This window comes from Peromyscus maniculatus, chromosome 8, assembly GCF_049852395.1.
Source record: "Peromyscus maniculatus bairdii isolate BWxNUB_F1_BW_parent chromosome 8, HU_Pman_BW_mat_3.1, whole genome shotgun sequence".
Lineage (NCBI taxonomy): Eukaryota > Metazoa > Chordata > Mammalia > Rodentia > Cricetidae > Peromyscus > Peromyscus maniculatus.
In genome coordinates, this window is record NC_134859.1 from 62,801,056 (window position 1) to 62,816,453 (window position 15,398).

The window sequence follows — 15,398 nt, forward strand, 5'->3', positions numbered from 1 at the left end:
CTTGCAAATAAAGGTTTTTGATTTTTTTTTTTTTTTAATGTGTGTCTCTCTGTGTGTATGTGTGCATAGTATACAGGTAACTTTGGAGGCCAGAAGAGGGTGGGTATTGGATCTCCTGGAGCTCATTACAGACGGTTATGAGCCACCCAACATGGGTTCTGAGAACTGAACTCAGGCCCTCTGGAGAAGCAGCAAAGGCTCTTAACTGTTGAGCCATCTCTCCAGCCTCGACTGCTTTTCTTTTAATTTCTCCACACATGTGTTTGTGTTTGTGTGTGTGTGTGTGTGTGTGTGTGTGTGTGTGTGTGTGTGTGTGTGCCACAGCCAGCATGTGAAAGGCAGAGGGCAACTTGAAGGATTCCGTCCCCTCCTCCTACCATTATTACTGAGCATGAGCAAACAGCCCAGACTTCAGTGGTCTGGGGTGATTCACACGGACCTGACACTTGGAAGGGAGAGGAACCGGAAAAGCAGTGTGCGGTGCTTTGTAACTATGGCTGTTGCACCTCATCCCTTAGGATGCACTCTGTAGGTAGAGACCTCTGTAATATTATTACTAGTAATAATACTGGTAACACTAGCAATACTTCTGGACCCTGTATCTGCATTCTCAACCTCCATGTGTTTTTCCTAGAGCTTGGATAGCTAACTGCCAGCTTTCTTTTGGGTCTGTCTGAGCCATTTTTAGGTTTCCTTGTATCTGACGGCTCTCAAGATGGCTTAGTGGGTAAAGGCACTTGCTGCCGAGCTCAGTGACCTGCGTGGGATGCCTGGAACTCACGTGGTATTGAGCCTGGGTGTGACTTTCATCTCTAAAGCTGGTGTGTAACTGGTATGTGAAGTGCAGAGGAGCACGCCCCTGCCTTGGCTGCTGCCTGCCGTTAATGCTCTACACTGACGGGTGCAGGAGCGTCGCCTCGCTCACTTTCTCCTTTGGAAAGGACTGTCTAACTTGGCCATGGTTCTGGCCTCAGAGCTTTGAGAATACAGCTCTCAGCATGACTGCTACTACGTCACAGCTCCAGGGTGAGCCCAGTTTCGTGAGAAAAGGCAGTGGAGAGGAGTAAACCCGGTGCTGAGGAGAAGCCATTAGCAGTGGCATCAGCTCACATTTATCAACGGGATGCAGAGACCCGTGCACAGACCGTGATGGAGTGAATGTCCCCGACCCTCAGAGGAATTTATACTTAATCTCCTGGGACATGGGAACAGGGTTGGAAGAGGGCTGTGATGTGATAGAAGTGGCATTCATGGTGTGCTTCTCAGACTGTAAGATACAGGACAACTAGACCGAGAAAAGAGAAGAAGGTGATTTCTCCAAGAGGCAGGTGACGGGAGAGAGGAGGGGCTGGGCATGGCACCTCAGTGGGGAGATGTGGGAAGGCAGGGCTGAGGTTCCTGAGAAGGTGAGGGTGGAAAGGCTACCTCAGCAGCCAGGTTGGTGTTTGGAGATTGAGGGCCATAGTCATGCAATGGCAGAGCAGTCAGAGCAAAGGGAGGATGCTCTGGGCTTAGATTCACAGGCGGTTTCGGGAACTTTAGGAGTCTGGGATGCTAACTAACACTGTCCTGTGTGCCAAACCAGCATGTCAGTGTTGTGTCCTCTGGTCTAGTACAGTAAGAGTCAGTCAGTCAGTCAGTCTCTCTCTCTCTCTCTCTCTCTCTCTCTCTGTGCGTGCGTGCGTGCGTGCGTGCGTGCGTGCGTGCGTGCGTGCGTGCGTGCGTGCGTGCGTATATAACAAACATAGGAATACGTGCTGGGTAACAGAATGATGAGTAGGGAGAGTGAACTGTGGCCCTCCTTAGGAGTTCTCCAGGAGGAGGCAGTTTGATGAAGGGTGGGGCTTCTTGCCAGGGCTATGGAGAGGCTAGGGAGTTGGTAGCTCAGACAGCAGTTCTTGGCATTTGGAGCATGCTTTGGGTAAGTCAGAGGTGTGTGGCCAAGTAGTAATGTGGCCTGCCATCCAGGAGACTTACCCTAGAACAAGGAGTGATGGTTTGAGGGGCAGAGAAAATTTACCTGTGAAATCAGACCCTTGGGCAGGAAAGACCCTGGCCTGACCCAGTTACATGTAGTCTCAGGCTTGCTCAAGGTCCGGGGAGAGGTAAGCAGCCGTCTCTGGGCCACTTAGGGAAGGGCTTTTCCTTGGGGTGGGTGCACTTTTGCTTATTGAATGGAAGCCGGGTATGGTGGCGCATGCCTTCAATCCCAGCACTCAGGAGCCAGAGACAGACGGATCTCTGTGAGTTCGAGGCCAGCCTGGTCTACAGAGTGAGTTCCAGAACAGCCAAGGACAGGTAAGGCTGTCCCCCAAAAAGGAGGGAAAAGTATAAATGGGGCCAATGAAATTGGGTAAAGGACCTTGCTTCCAAACTTTACACTGTGAGATTGGTTCCTGAGATCCACGCGGTGGAAGGAGAAAACAGTCTCCCACAAGTTGTCCTCTGACTCCCACCCCATGGCATGTTCGCACTTTCAAATAATGTAGTTTAAACACTTTTAAAGACAGCCAGGCAGCCCTTCCCTGTGTCTGCTCTCTTACCATGCCTCACTTTTCCCGGGCCTGGAGCAGCACCTCCTTGTGTTTTCTAGCCTTTGTGTCTGAGAGAGGCCCCCGTAATATCCGGCTCTACGGATATCTCTTCTGTTATCAGCAAAGGTTCATGACCATGAATGTGTCCTTAGCCCAGCCAGACATCTGTGTCTAGTCTGGAGAGAGAAGCAGCTTCTTAGGTCACCGTCCAAGGGACAGTCGTAGTGCAAGTGGTTATGTGGTTACCTCCCTCTGCCTTTTTCTTTATGAAACATTGATTCATTATGGGGGGAAGACAGCTCAAATAATGTATTGCCTCTCTCTTTGTTAAGAGGTTTTTGATTTTCTTTTTTAATGTGTGTCTCTCTGTGTGTATGTGTGCATAGTATACAGGTAACTTTGGAGGCCAGAAGAGGGTGGGTATTGGATCTCCTGGAGCTCATTACAGACGGCTATGAGCCACCCAACATGGGTTCTGAGAACTGAACTCAGGCCCTCTGGAGAAGCAGCAAAGGCTCTTAACTGTTGAGCCATCTCTCCAGCCTCGACTGCTTTTCTTTTAATTTCTCCACACATGTGTTTGTGTGTGTGTGTTTGTGTGTGTGCACACATGCCACAGCCAGCATGTGAAAGGCAGAGGGCAACTTGAAGGATTCCGTTCCCTCCTCCTACCATGTGAGTTCCAGGCATCACACACAGGTCACTGAGCTCGGCAGCAAGTGCCTTTACCCACTAAGCCATCTTGAGAGCCGTCAGATACAAGGAAACCTAAAAATGGCTCAGACCCCCCAAAAAAGCTGGCAGTTAGCTATCCAAGCTCTAGGAAAGACACATGGAGGTTGAGAATGCAGATACAGGGTTCAGAAGTATTGTTAGTGTTGCTAGTACTATTACTGAGCATGAACAAACAGCCCAGACTTCAGTGGTCTGGGGTGATTCACACGGACCTGACACTTGGAAGGGAGAGGAACTGGAAAAGCAGTGTGCGGTGCTTTGTAACCACGGCTGTTGCACCTCGTCCCTTAGGATGCACTCTGTAGGTAGAGACTTCTGAAGCTGCAATGTAAAATTAACAGGTTCCTCTAGTGGTGTAGATAGCTTTGGAATTACTTCTTCCTTCTCTTCTTCCTCTTCTTACCCTGTTTCTAAAAATATTTTCTTGTAGTAACCTTGAATCATTTGAGTAACTTTTTAAGTAGCCAAAAAAAATCATAGAACATTTCAAATATCTGGGAGAGAACATAGATTACCTCATGGTGTGACATGCTGTTCGGTTACCGTTATGTGTTGGACTGTGTGTGGAGCCCTGCATTTGTAGCAGAGGAGACATGCTGTTCGGTTACCGTTAGGTGTTGGACTGTGTGTGCACAGTGGTGCACTGTGTGTGGAGCCCTGCATTTGTAGCATAGAAATGACGGAGGATATCCGTGTAGGTGTGCTTTACTCTTACTTTTCCAAGTTGCCGTGTGTGCTTTGCAGTATCATCACAGTGGCTGGCTCACGTCTGTAAGGTGTCTCTCACTCTGTCTTAGACAGTTTGGAACACGAGACAGGCAGCTTTCAGTTTCCTTTCTGGGAGCCTTGCTGCACCCCTGAGTAAGGGCATCGGGTGACAAGTTGGCATCCTTAGGTCAGTGCAGTTGGACACACTCACCAGAGCCGAGCAGGTAACATCTCACTGTTCATTATACACAGAGTCTCATTGAGGCTAGCCTCAAGTGTGTGGGCTTCCTGTCTGGTCCTCTCTGTGCTGGGGTTACAGGTGTGCACCACCACACCTAGCATAATGACTTGGGGTTTTTACCATACTTGTTTGTTTTTTAAGATTTATATATTTCATGTATATGATGCTCTGTCTGAATGTCAGAGGAAGACACCAGCTTTTATTACAGATGGTTGTAAGCCACCATGTGGTTGCTGGGAATTGAACTCAGGACCTCTGGAAGATCAACCAGTGCTCTTAACCGCTGAGCCATCTCTCCAGCCCCCAACCCTTTTAATAGCAAAATAATAACTAACTACAAATTGTCAGTGAGGTAAAGTATATCTTAGAACAAATATGACAAAAAACTAGGAAATATTTCTAATTTATAAATGGCAATATTGGGGCTGGAGCTGGCTCAGCAGTTAGGAGCACATGCTTCTTTCCTGAGAATCTGGGCTCAGTCCTCAGCACCCACTTCAGACAGACAACCCACAGCCTCCTGTAACCCCAGCTCCAGGAGCTCCAACTTCGTCTTCTGGCTCCATGGGGCTACACTGTGTGTATATATACCCTCATCTATAAATATAATTAGAAATAAATAATTAAAAAATAGGTATTAGCTAAAAAAAATAAATGGTAATGTTTTGTTGTTTAAATCTCAGACCCCTGGCAGAGGGTCAGAAACTCAGGTAAGCGCTCCTGTCCATAAAGCAGCTATCTGGGACTCTTCCATGAGTGAGTCTTAGCACCTGGCTCTGCAGCTTTATTCCAGACCCTGCCTGCCCTTCACAGTGGGTTCTACCCTTTCCCATACAAAACTCTGAGGCATTGCCAACTGCTTTAGAAGTTGCTTGTTTATTTTATTTGCTCAAAGAATGTAAATAAGCTTAATGCTTAAGTGAAATTCTATCTCTTGAAAGTTGACTTCATTATACATTGCATTGTCTCTTCCTAAATGTTAACTTCGGGATCCCAGTTTGCTGTTCTCTCTTGGGCTGGAAGCTGAGTTCAGTTCAGAGCCCCGCACCCACAATCTGCTGTGAGAGGGCACCACAGCACCTTAGGGCTCCAGACTCTCAACACTCCTGGTTTCAGCCTCACTGGTCCTCATCTTCTTGATAAAACTCCAAGACATGCAGTGTCAACAGTTGGAGCGGCCACGTCCGTTATCTTCCCAGGGTGCAATTACTTGGCAGCTTTCACACTGTGAGGGTGTGTGGGTCTCCGAAGAACTCATATCCTGCAGAGAGAGGCTAATCAAGGCAGGTCCTCTTGGCAGGGACATGGAAAGGGTGGGCTACAATTGATAGGGGATTTAATTTGTGAGGACTTAATCTGATCTGCTTTTGGAACAAGATAGTGCAGATGTACTTTCTGTCCATTCTCTCTGGGCAGTCTCCGAAGACTCATTTGATTGTGTGCCGATAGTATTGTTAGGACACAGAACTTGATTACAGGAGTCTGCCTCCGCCCTTTACCTGCTGCGCTGCCCGGAGCTGGTCTAGGACACGTTCAGCCTGCACTGTGGTGAGGGGATAGTGGCTAATGTCTCAGATGCTGTTGGGAAGCTTTTGAGACGGTCTCGATTTGTAGCCTAGGCTGGCCTCAAACTTACAGTAATCCTCCTGCTTCAGCCTGTTATATGCTAGGATTCCAGGCATTAGCCAGTGCATCTCTTTGACAAGGCAAATGCTGAGTTTCTCAGGAGTACATACTTCAGATGTAGCAGGAGTGGGTTTGGGTACACTAATACAGGTAACAGTTAGGGCCTCAGTACCCGAGAGAGCAGAACCAGAGGCCCGAGTGTGGAATCAGGGCAGATCAGAAGCAGCACAGGCCATGCTCTGTGCTCTCTCCTTACCCACCATTGGAAGAAGCAGCCCTGCATCAAGAGGGTACTCACCAGGTGAGCAGCCCTTGACAAGGCTTGGTTCAGCCCCTCTGAGAGCACCCACATGTGTGCACATGCCTCTGTGAGGCTGGGTAATGGAACCCAGAGTCCATTGCACATTAGGCAAGTGCTCACCACTGAGCTCATTAGAGCGTTTTCTCATGAGGGAGTGGTCTTCCTGGTATGCACATGTCATCGAGCTGCATCTTCCTCTATCATCTCCACCCTAATGTTTTGAGACAGTATTTCTCACTGAACTGGGAACTTGCTGTGGCTGGCCAACAAGGGCCTGGGATCCACCTCTCTCCATACCTACCAGGGTCATGGTTTCAGGAGCTTACAGTCATGCTTAGCTTTCCATGTGGGTGCTGGTGATCTGAACTCAAATATTGATGTGCAGAAAGCACTTTACCCACTGAGCCTTCTCCCCAGCCCATGGAACTGTCTAAGACTTCATTTTTAGTATAATCCATAGTAATTGGCATACAGACATAACCCACGTAAGCTAACTTATATTTTAGATTTGTTTATTTAGTTTTGTGTGTATGAGAGTTTCTCCTGAAGGCATGGGTGTGTAGTGCATGTGCCTGGTGCCCTTGGAGATCAGAAGAATGCATTGAATCCCCTGGAACTGGAGTGGGTGGAATTAGACCTAGGTCCTCTGCAAGAGCAACAAGTACTCTAAACCACTGAGCTATCCTGCCAGCCATCTTTAATTATTTTAAGAGTATAAACAGGTCTTGAGGTCAAAGAAGTTTGGAAACTGCTTAACTAGAGAACCTTTTGGAGTTTGGGGTGTGTGTGCATGTATGTCTGTGTGTGCTTGTCTGCATGCATGCACACATTTGTCTTTATGTCTCCGTCATATATTACTTGCTTTGTTTTGTTTTTGAGTCAGGGTCTCATGTAGCCCAGGCTGGCCTTGAACTCCCTATATAGCAGAAGATGGCTTTTGAAATCTTGATCTTCTCTCCTTCACATCCCAAATGCTGCTATTATAAGAGTGTGCTACCACACCTGACTTTAGAAGACCCTCTTGGGAGAAACAGCTATGTCTTCTCCTGCGTAGGAGTTAACACCACAGACCCATGTTTAGAGAGAGAGAAAGGGAGCTAAGGGTCCGTAGCAGGTGCCGGCCTCACCTCGTGGGTAGTGGATGTTCTGTCCTGCAGATCCTTTGGTGGATCTTTGATGTGCATGCAGTGCTCCTGGAGAGACATGCTTTGCACATGCTTGTGCTCTGCATTCCCTCCCTAGCTCACAATCATGCTTTGTTTTTAACACACACTTCATTAGCCTCTTATTTTCATTTTGTTCTTCATACTGCTAGTGGCTCAGGCAGAGTATTTGCCCACACGAGCTTGCTGGGGGTATGGTCCTGAAGAGGAACTTGTGGAGGCTGAGATTCAGGTTAACCTCTCCGGTGGGAAGAGGCAGGTTGCTAGTGTGGGTACCTCTATGCAGTTCCCCGTGGAAGGGCCGTGCTGGGTCATGTGGGCCACTTGCTGTCTCAGTGTTCTGGCACTACACGTTCCCTTTCAGAAAAGCAAGGGCTGTGATCACTCAGTGTCACCTGCAGATGAGTGGCTGGCTGCTGGGCGTGGTGACATGGCCCATCTGCATGCCTGTAGTAGCTTAGCTGGTTGCTTTAGGAGTGTGTGAGACAGGAAGAGGAGCCGATGATACAGGCAGTGTGGGTGAGGTGAGGTGAGAATGGAGCCGCTGTGCTTGCTCTGCTGCCTAGAGATTAGTCCTCCCAGGGCTGAATATGAACAAGATGCTGTCCACTGACCTGCTGGTGTACAAGTCAGCACTCACCTTCAGTGAGGCAGCGGAGTGTGGGGCAGCATGGGACCTGCGGAGCCATAGGTCTCTGAACAGAACTTCCCTGGTACCGGCACATCGGTTGCTCTGAGTCCCCGTTTCGTAATTGGTAAAAATACAGCCACGTCTGTCTTGTCTGTGTCACAGGATTGCTAGTCAGACTGAGATTCAAATGAGGTTGTAGGTTAAAGCTGGAAGACACTGTGTAAAGACCTTTTGCAGAAGGCTCCCTGTTCTCTGCCGCCCTCCGAACTCACGAGTCCTCTTCCCTCCTCTGCAGGTTACCTGTGCATGACTGATGAGTGGTTCTCTGAGTATGTCTACGAGGTGGTGGTGGACAGGAAGCACGTCCCGGAAGAGGTGCTGGCTGTGTTAGAGCAGGAGCCCATCGTCCTGCCGGCATGGGACCCCATGGGGGCCTTGGCTGAGTGAGTGGCACTGCCTCCAGCTCTTTCCTCCTCCCATGGCATCGGATGCAGCTGCCAAGGACAGATCCAGGGACTGAAACCAAAGTTACATGGGTGGCTGTTCCCACAGGACACAGGCAGACTCTTGGGTTCCCAGTCTCCTCCAGGAACCTCTTTGGGAAAGATGCTTTATGCTGAAACAAATATTCATAAAGGAAAAAAAAAGGGAAAGATCGGGTCACACTGTCTGCTCTCCTCATCTCTAACAGCTTAGGATCTCTTAGCATTTGAATCGGAGGTCATTGTCCTAACTGTCTTGGTCTTTGTGTTTGTAATAAGAGAAGAAGATGAGCAGCTGAGGTGTATGGAGAACAAACAGACCCGTGCTCCTGTTCCTAGAGTAGATTGGGGGAGGGGTAGCTAGGATTTGAACTCTCAGCGCTGCATGCTGCCTCACAGGTCCCTGTCCTTCCTCCATGGCAGTCACTAATTCAACTTTTGCAGGGTTGCTTCATTGGTTCTACTAGCCTGAGAAGGGAAGGTTGATCAGGTCTGACATGATTCCTTCCTGTGGGGCCCAGCTCCACTGTGGGTCAGGTTGAACAAAGGCTTAGAGCAAACCTTGTCGGGGCCTCAGCTGTCATCGCTGGGCATCCCACTGACAGGTTTAACTTGTGTCTCTGCCTTGGGAGTTGGGTGGGGAGAGAAAGTGATGCTCATTCTTTCTGATAACTCGATGGTGCTGAGAAGCTTTTGAATAAAATACTTTGCTAAATGAGACTAAGCAGTGTGTTTGCTCTGTAAACTCTAAAAAGTGTGTATTTAGCTACATCTAAAACATCGGGAGGAGCCAGTGGTTGAGATTCTTCAAAGTTGCCGGGCAGTGGTGGCGCACGCCTTTAATCCCAGCACTCGGGAGGCAGAGCCAGGTGGATCTCTGTGAGTTCAAGGCCAGCCTGGGCTACCAAGTGAATTCCAGGAAAGGCGCAAAGCTACACAGAGAAACCCTGTTTCGAAAAACAAAAAAACAAAAAAAAGATTCTTCAAAGTGAAGAACCAGGAGCAGAGCCCAGGCTTCCCCGCTTCAGCTGCTCTGCACCGTATGCCCCAGCCCACCCTCATCGTTCTCATGGCTTCTGCAGGCACCAGATCTGAGAGCCCGTGTCCCTGCCACCAAACCTGCTTCCATCCCACGCAGATCCCGTGTCTCTACAAGGTGGGGTCTCCATGGCTCTGGCCTTAGGGGCTAATAAGCATGGGTGGACAGACTGCATCTGTTTCAGTGAACACTGAGCAGGGTCTCCATGTAGCATTACATCAGTGTCTACGCCCCAGATTTTTCTGGCTCCCCAAAATTGTTCTCAGCCCTAGCAGGGGATGTTGTTTGTCATGGCACTTCCCAAGGTCAAATTAGATAAAGACTCAAGCCTTAGCCAGTGTGTCCACAGTATTTGAGTCCTGCTATTGTAGGGTAATAATCCATCTTTACACACGTGAAAGCACAGATCTGAAAATACGGGTCACCTCCAGACTGAGGTCAAGGAAGCTGGCAGCTAACTTCTCATTTCTGTGTATACCAGAAACAGTGCAGTGCATCCTGGAGTGCTGTGAAAGGTGGCGTATAGTTGCTCTGGCACTGAAGGGCTGAGTCAGGAGGATTGCCAAGAGTTCAAGGTCAGCCTAGGATACATAATGAGTTCCAGACCAGCCTGGACTGAGCTCAAGAGCCTATTTCAAACAAAACAAACAAATAAGAAGACTGATGAGAAAGATGAACACTAGAATTCTGAACTTAATAAAACTGCCTTTCAACAGTGAGATGAAATAAAGGGCATTTTTAGAAAAAGAGAAAAATTGAGTTTTCCTTCAAAGAAGGAGGTGATCCAGCGTGGGAGGGTTAAAATGTATCAACGAACACAAAGCAAAGAAAGACTGCTAAATACAGCGGTCATCTGAACAGATCATGACTGGCCAAGTCTCACAGAGTTCACAAGAAAACTAAGAACACGAAAACCCAGAGGCAGGTGGACAGCTATGGGTTTGAGACCAGGCCAGCTACATAGGAAGACCTTGTCTGAAAATAACAAACGACCCTCCCCTCAAAAACCCCAAAATTATAAAAGTAGCTGGAGAGGCAGGTCATTGCGATTGATACATCCCAAGTCTTATCATCTGGGTAGGAGATAAAAGTGTTAATTTTAGATAGTCGTGTGCTAACACGTGCTATCTGGATCCCTAGGAAGTAAACGTAAGATAGTTCCCAGACAAGGATGAATAGCATAAGAAAACACAGTCTGCAGAAGATGGAGGGCTGGTGAGAAGGCTCAGCTGAGAAGAGTGAGTGCTGGGGAAGCCTGACACCCGAGTTCAGTCCCCAGGACCCTTGGTGGGAGGAGAGGACCAACTGAAAGTTAGCCTCTGACCTGCCAATGTCATGAGCATGTCTGTGTTTAACTACACACAGCATACAGTCCTACACACAACAAATAATAAACATTGGCTAACCATTTAAAAGGAAGACAGGATGGGAGAAAATAGCAAGAAAAATAGAATATCAAGATAGGGTACATGACCAGGTATGATGTGGCTCATGACTTAACACTTAGCACCCAGGATGTGAAGACTGGAGGATCTCTGCTGTGGATGTCCCTCTGTGTAAACAAAATGCTGATTGCCAGTAGGTAAGCAGGAAGTATAGGCAGGACAAGCAGAGAAGAGAATTCTGGGAACAGGAAGGCTGAATCAGGAGACGCTGCCAGCCGCTACCATGAGTACCAACATGTAAGATACTGGTAAGCCATGAGCCATGTGGCAAGGTATAGATTTATAGAAATGGGTTAATTTAAGATAGAAGAACTAGATAACAAGAAGCCTGCCACGACAATACAGTTTGTAAGCAATATAAGTCTTTGTGTTTACTCAGTTGGGTCTGAGTAGCTGCGGGACTGGCGGGTGAGAGAGCTTTGTCCTGACCATGGGTCAGGCAGGACTGGAGAAAACTTCAGCTACAGATCTCTGTGAGTTCAAGAACAGCCATGGTCTGTAAATCGAGTTCCAGACCAGTCAGGGCTGTCTAGTGAGACCCTGTTTCCAAAACAAAAGAGAAGCATATCTGATTGTCAGTAAGTTACAGTTTATATAAATAGATTAAATGTTCCTTTAAGTAATATTTAATTGCATTTTTGAAGGAAATTGAGCTATGTGCAGAGTATAAGACAACGTGGGTGACTTTCAGTATAAAAATGGCAGGCATTGTGGTGCACATCTGTAATCAAAGATGTGGGAGGTAGAGGACCCAGAGTTCAAGGCCATCCTCAGCCACATAGCCAGTTCCAATCCAGCCTGGGATATAGGAGACCCTTTCCCAAAAACTCTCATCAGGTAGTGTACTAACCAAGATAAACCTAGTGAAGCCACAAGCCACAAAATGAGGACCATTCAGAGTAGCCCATGTGTCCAGCTGCAGTATGACTGCCTCCCTGGTATTGGGGACCATAGCGGCCCTGGAAAGGTGATGAAGCAAAATCGTCCATAGAGATGGGCTCACTGCACGGCTTTACTCAAATTCCCAGAAAAATACGAAGACCTTAAATTACTGCGCTCCTAATAACACCTCAAAATAGATGAAAAACTGAAAACTATATGAAAAAATAATCCACATCGTAACGGGAGCTTGTCAAACCTTGTGATTATCAAGAAATCAAACGGTGAGTATATAAAAGATAGAACATCTGTTTGCTGTGAGGGTGGTCTGGGGAATTCATCTCACAGCTGCGTGCCCATTCTGGCACCAAGCATTGAACCTGGGGGCCTGCCCTAACAAATGCTCTTAGGGAGCTAGGTCCACAGACCACATGTGAAACTTTCTTAAAATTCCACCATTATAGTCTAGTCAATCTCACACGTCACAGGGTTGTTATGTGGCCCACACTCCAACCACAGGACACTTAGGTGGAGAGCCAAAATTAGAAGACTAGTTGAAGTGTGTCCCTGTGTTTAAAAATTAACTCAAGGCCCAAGAAGAGATTGCACAGGAAATTTAACCTGAATTATAATTAGATTAGTTATACCAATTCATATCAAAAGGGATCAGGAAGGAATAAGCCGAAAGGAAGAAATACCAGCAGAAGCTAATGGATTTACAAAGCCAAGTTCTTTTTAAAAAATGAAAGTAAATTAATAAATCTTTTGTAAGACTCGAAAGCTTTAAAACAAACAAACAAACAAAAGGACACCTGACTGGCTGTAGTGGTTGATGCCTGTAGCTGCAAATCTTGGGGAGGAAGTAGAGGCAACAGGATCAGGAGTTTGAGGTCATCCGTGGCTATACCAGTCTGCTACAGGAGACAGGCGGGTCCTGAGGGCCGCTGGCCGGCCAGTCCAGCAGAAACAACAGCTCAGTGAGACTGTCTCCCAAACTATAGTGGAGAGTGATAGAGGCCAACGCCTGCCATCAACCTCTCGTCTCCTCAGGCACGCGTGCGTCAGGTGTGTGACATATAATAAACTATCTTAGGGCATAAAGAATTTTTTTAAAGTCTGCTATAAGTGATAACAAAAGAACAAAAACCATGTAAATTTCAGCCATTTGTCAAATAAACAATAACCTCCAAAAACAAACAATAAAAGCCATTTTTTTCCCCAAACAAAAACAGGATCCAGATGAGTCCATATGGCGGTACACACCTATAATCCCAGCACTCCAGAGGCTTGTAGCAAGAGGATTGCTGAGAATTCAAGGCTAGCCTGGGCTAGAGTGAGACACTGTAATCCCAGCACTCAGGAGGCTGAGGCCAGCAGATCTCTTAAATTCAAGGCTAGCCTGGTTTACATAGTTCCAGGCCATCTAGGGCTGCATAGTGAGACTGTCTCAGAACAAACAAAGAAAAACCCCAAACAAGATCCCGTAAGTAGTAGCAAAGAATGGCAACTGTGTCCTCTGGGTGCCCAGAACGGAAGGTGAAGGCTTGCCCTTCATAATGCATCGCCGGAAGGCTGAGTTGGTGACTCTGGAAGGCCCCCAGGGCTGAATCCTCCTGAGAGTCATGCTGACTGTGCCAGAATCCAAGACCGATAATGGGACATGCCTTCCCATGTGGTTGTGGGTAGCGGGTAGGCGCACTCTTCAAGCGCCTCCTCTGGGAAGGGAGTGCCTCGATGCTCCAGGGCTGCAGTTCGTCATTTGTTGATCTTGTTCTTAAAGCAGTTCCAGATGAGCCCTCTCATACTTAGGACAACATGTTCATAACTTCCCTGCTTTTTATGGAGATGCCGCTTCCTGTGTGGGATTTGTGGGACACATGTATTACCAGCCTGAGGGAGGGTGCGGTCATCCTCCTTAGCTTACCTAACTCTTGCTTAGCTAACCTGGAGGGACCCTTATGCAGAAGACAGCAGGAAATGGGCAGGGCGGACTCTGGTCCTTTCTTTTCAGCTGTCCCATGACAGTTGCTTTTTGAGACCAGCTGTTGAAGGCTAGGACAGCCAAGGCAGAAGGACTGAAGTGACATCCTTGGGCTGAGGTGTGTGACGTCCATAGAGTGCTTCCTGAGCGTGTGAGAGGCTCTGGGCTCCATTTGCAGTGTCCTTGAGGGAGCCTTATGGCTCACCTGACCTAAACATTCCTAAAATCTGCAGAAGTCCTTAACTTCTACTTGGACATTTTCAATGGCAGAGACACAAAGTCACACCCAGATCACCTCTCCAAACCCCATGTTCTTACTCACCTGGCTCCAGTTTATCTCCAATACGCGTCTGTTCTCCCTTCCCACTATTCCCTCTTCCTAATGCTCTTCCCTGGGTCTTTGTTTGGCTGGCTTCTCAGAATTCAGACAATAGATAATGTCAAAGGCCATCAGATCACCTCATTTAAGGAGCCAGCCGTGTCCCCCCCCCCACACACACACTTCCCCTGGACACCTGTCACTCTGTCCTGTTACTGAAATCTATTTTCATTGCAGCACTTAAGGCCTTCTGAATTTATTTATCTATTTATATGTTTATTGTCTGGTTTCCCCAGAGTCAGTTCTCCCTGCCAGCTTCCCAAGGGCAGGACCTGTCTGTACACCCCCACCCTCACCCCCCAGTGTATGCTCCACGCCTGGCTCCAAGTAACTATCGGAGACTGACTGATTGATCGTACCTCACATTCTGATGGCTGTAGTCAGTTACAAGTTTATACAGAGATCTGAAGCCTGCTTCCCTGTAAGCGGCTGGGTGGGGACAAGTTGAACCGGAGAAAAGCCCCCGTGACTCCATATTCATTCTTAAAGTGCCTGGGACTGCACAAGTGGCGGGCTCTGGGGCAGGAGAGGCAGGGAAATGAGCAAAAGCCTGCTCAGCTTTCTTCTGGCCTGAACCCTTCCTGTTTTTAGTTAGCTCAAGCCCAAAAGAGGAGCAGAGGGACGATGTGACCATCAGGCTGGCCTGGCAACTCAGCTTGGAGGTGCTGGAAGCCTGAGAAGCCGCTGATGTTCCCTGAGCCTTGGTTTCCATGTTCCTCATATTAAAAAGTTATCTTAAAATTCGTTCAGTATGAAAGCTCTGCTTGAACATGAGTAACACTAATTTATTTTTAATAATCCGGCATTTAACCTATATAACAGGAAGAGGACAGAACATTATGCATATGTATATTTGCTCCACAAATGGCGGATTTCACTAAAACCCTTTCTCCCAAGCTTTCCTAGCATGCCTGGTGTGGCACGAAGGCTCCCTGGGCGCTTAAGACAATTCCCTGATCCCCAGCTAAGTCTGTCACTGAGGTGGAAAATGGGCACTTGAAAAGGAAAGGAACCATGAGGCCTCCCAGCAGCACCATGGGGGCCGTGACAGCCTGAAGCTGCAGAAGGGAAAGCTTGGCCGCTTCCCACCACAGAGACCGCAGACCTCAGGGAGGAGGGTGACCAGCTTACCAAGGAGGAGCTGTGGGGAACTCCTCAGATGCACAAGGCCTTGTTATCACGACGTGGGGGCAGGGTGCGGGGAGAAGAGTCCAAGAGAGCTCAGACAAGAGGGAGAAAGGGGAAGGAGACAGA

General features: G+C 47.9%; 1 protein-coding gene across 1 annotated transcript in view; it reads left to right on the plus strand.

The window, feature by feature from the left end:
- Blmh (bleomycin hydrolase) overlaps positions 1 to 9,139 on the plus strand; it is a 40,420-nt gene extending 31,281 nt beyond the window's left edge. Inside the window, exon 12 of the mRNA XM_006977424.4 lies at positions 8,235 to 9,139. Within this exon, the coding sequence (XP_006977486.1) occupies positions 8,235 to 8,386 (152 nt within the window). The 3' untranslated portion in view covers positions 8,387 to 9,139. The remainder of the gene's footprint in view (positions 1 to 8,234) is intronic.
- Positions 9,140 to 15,398: the final 6,259 nt, after the last annotated feature.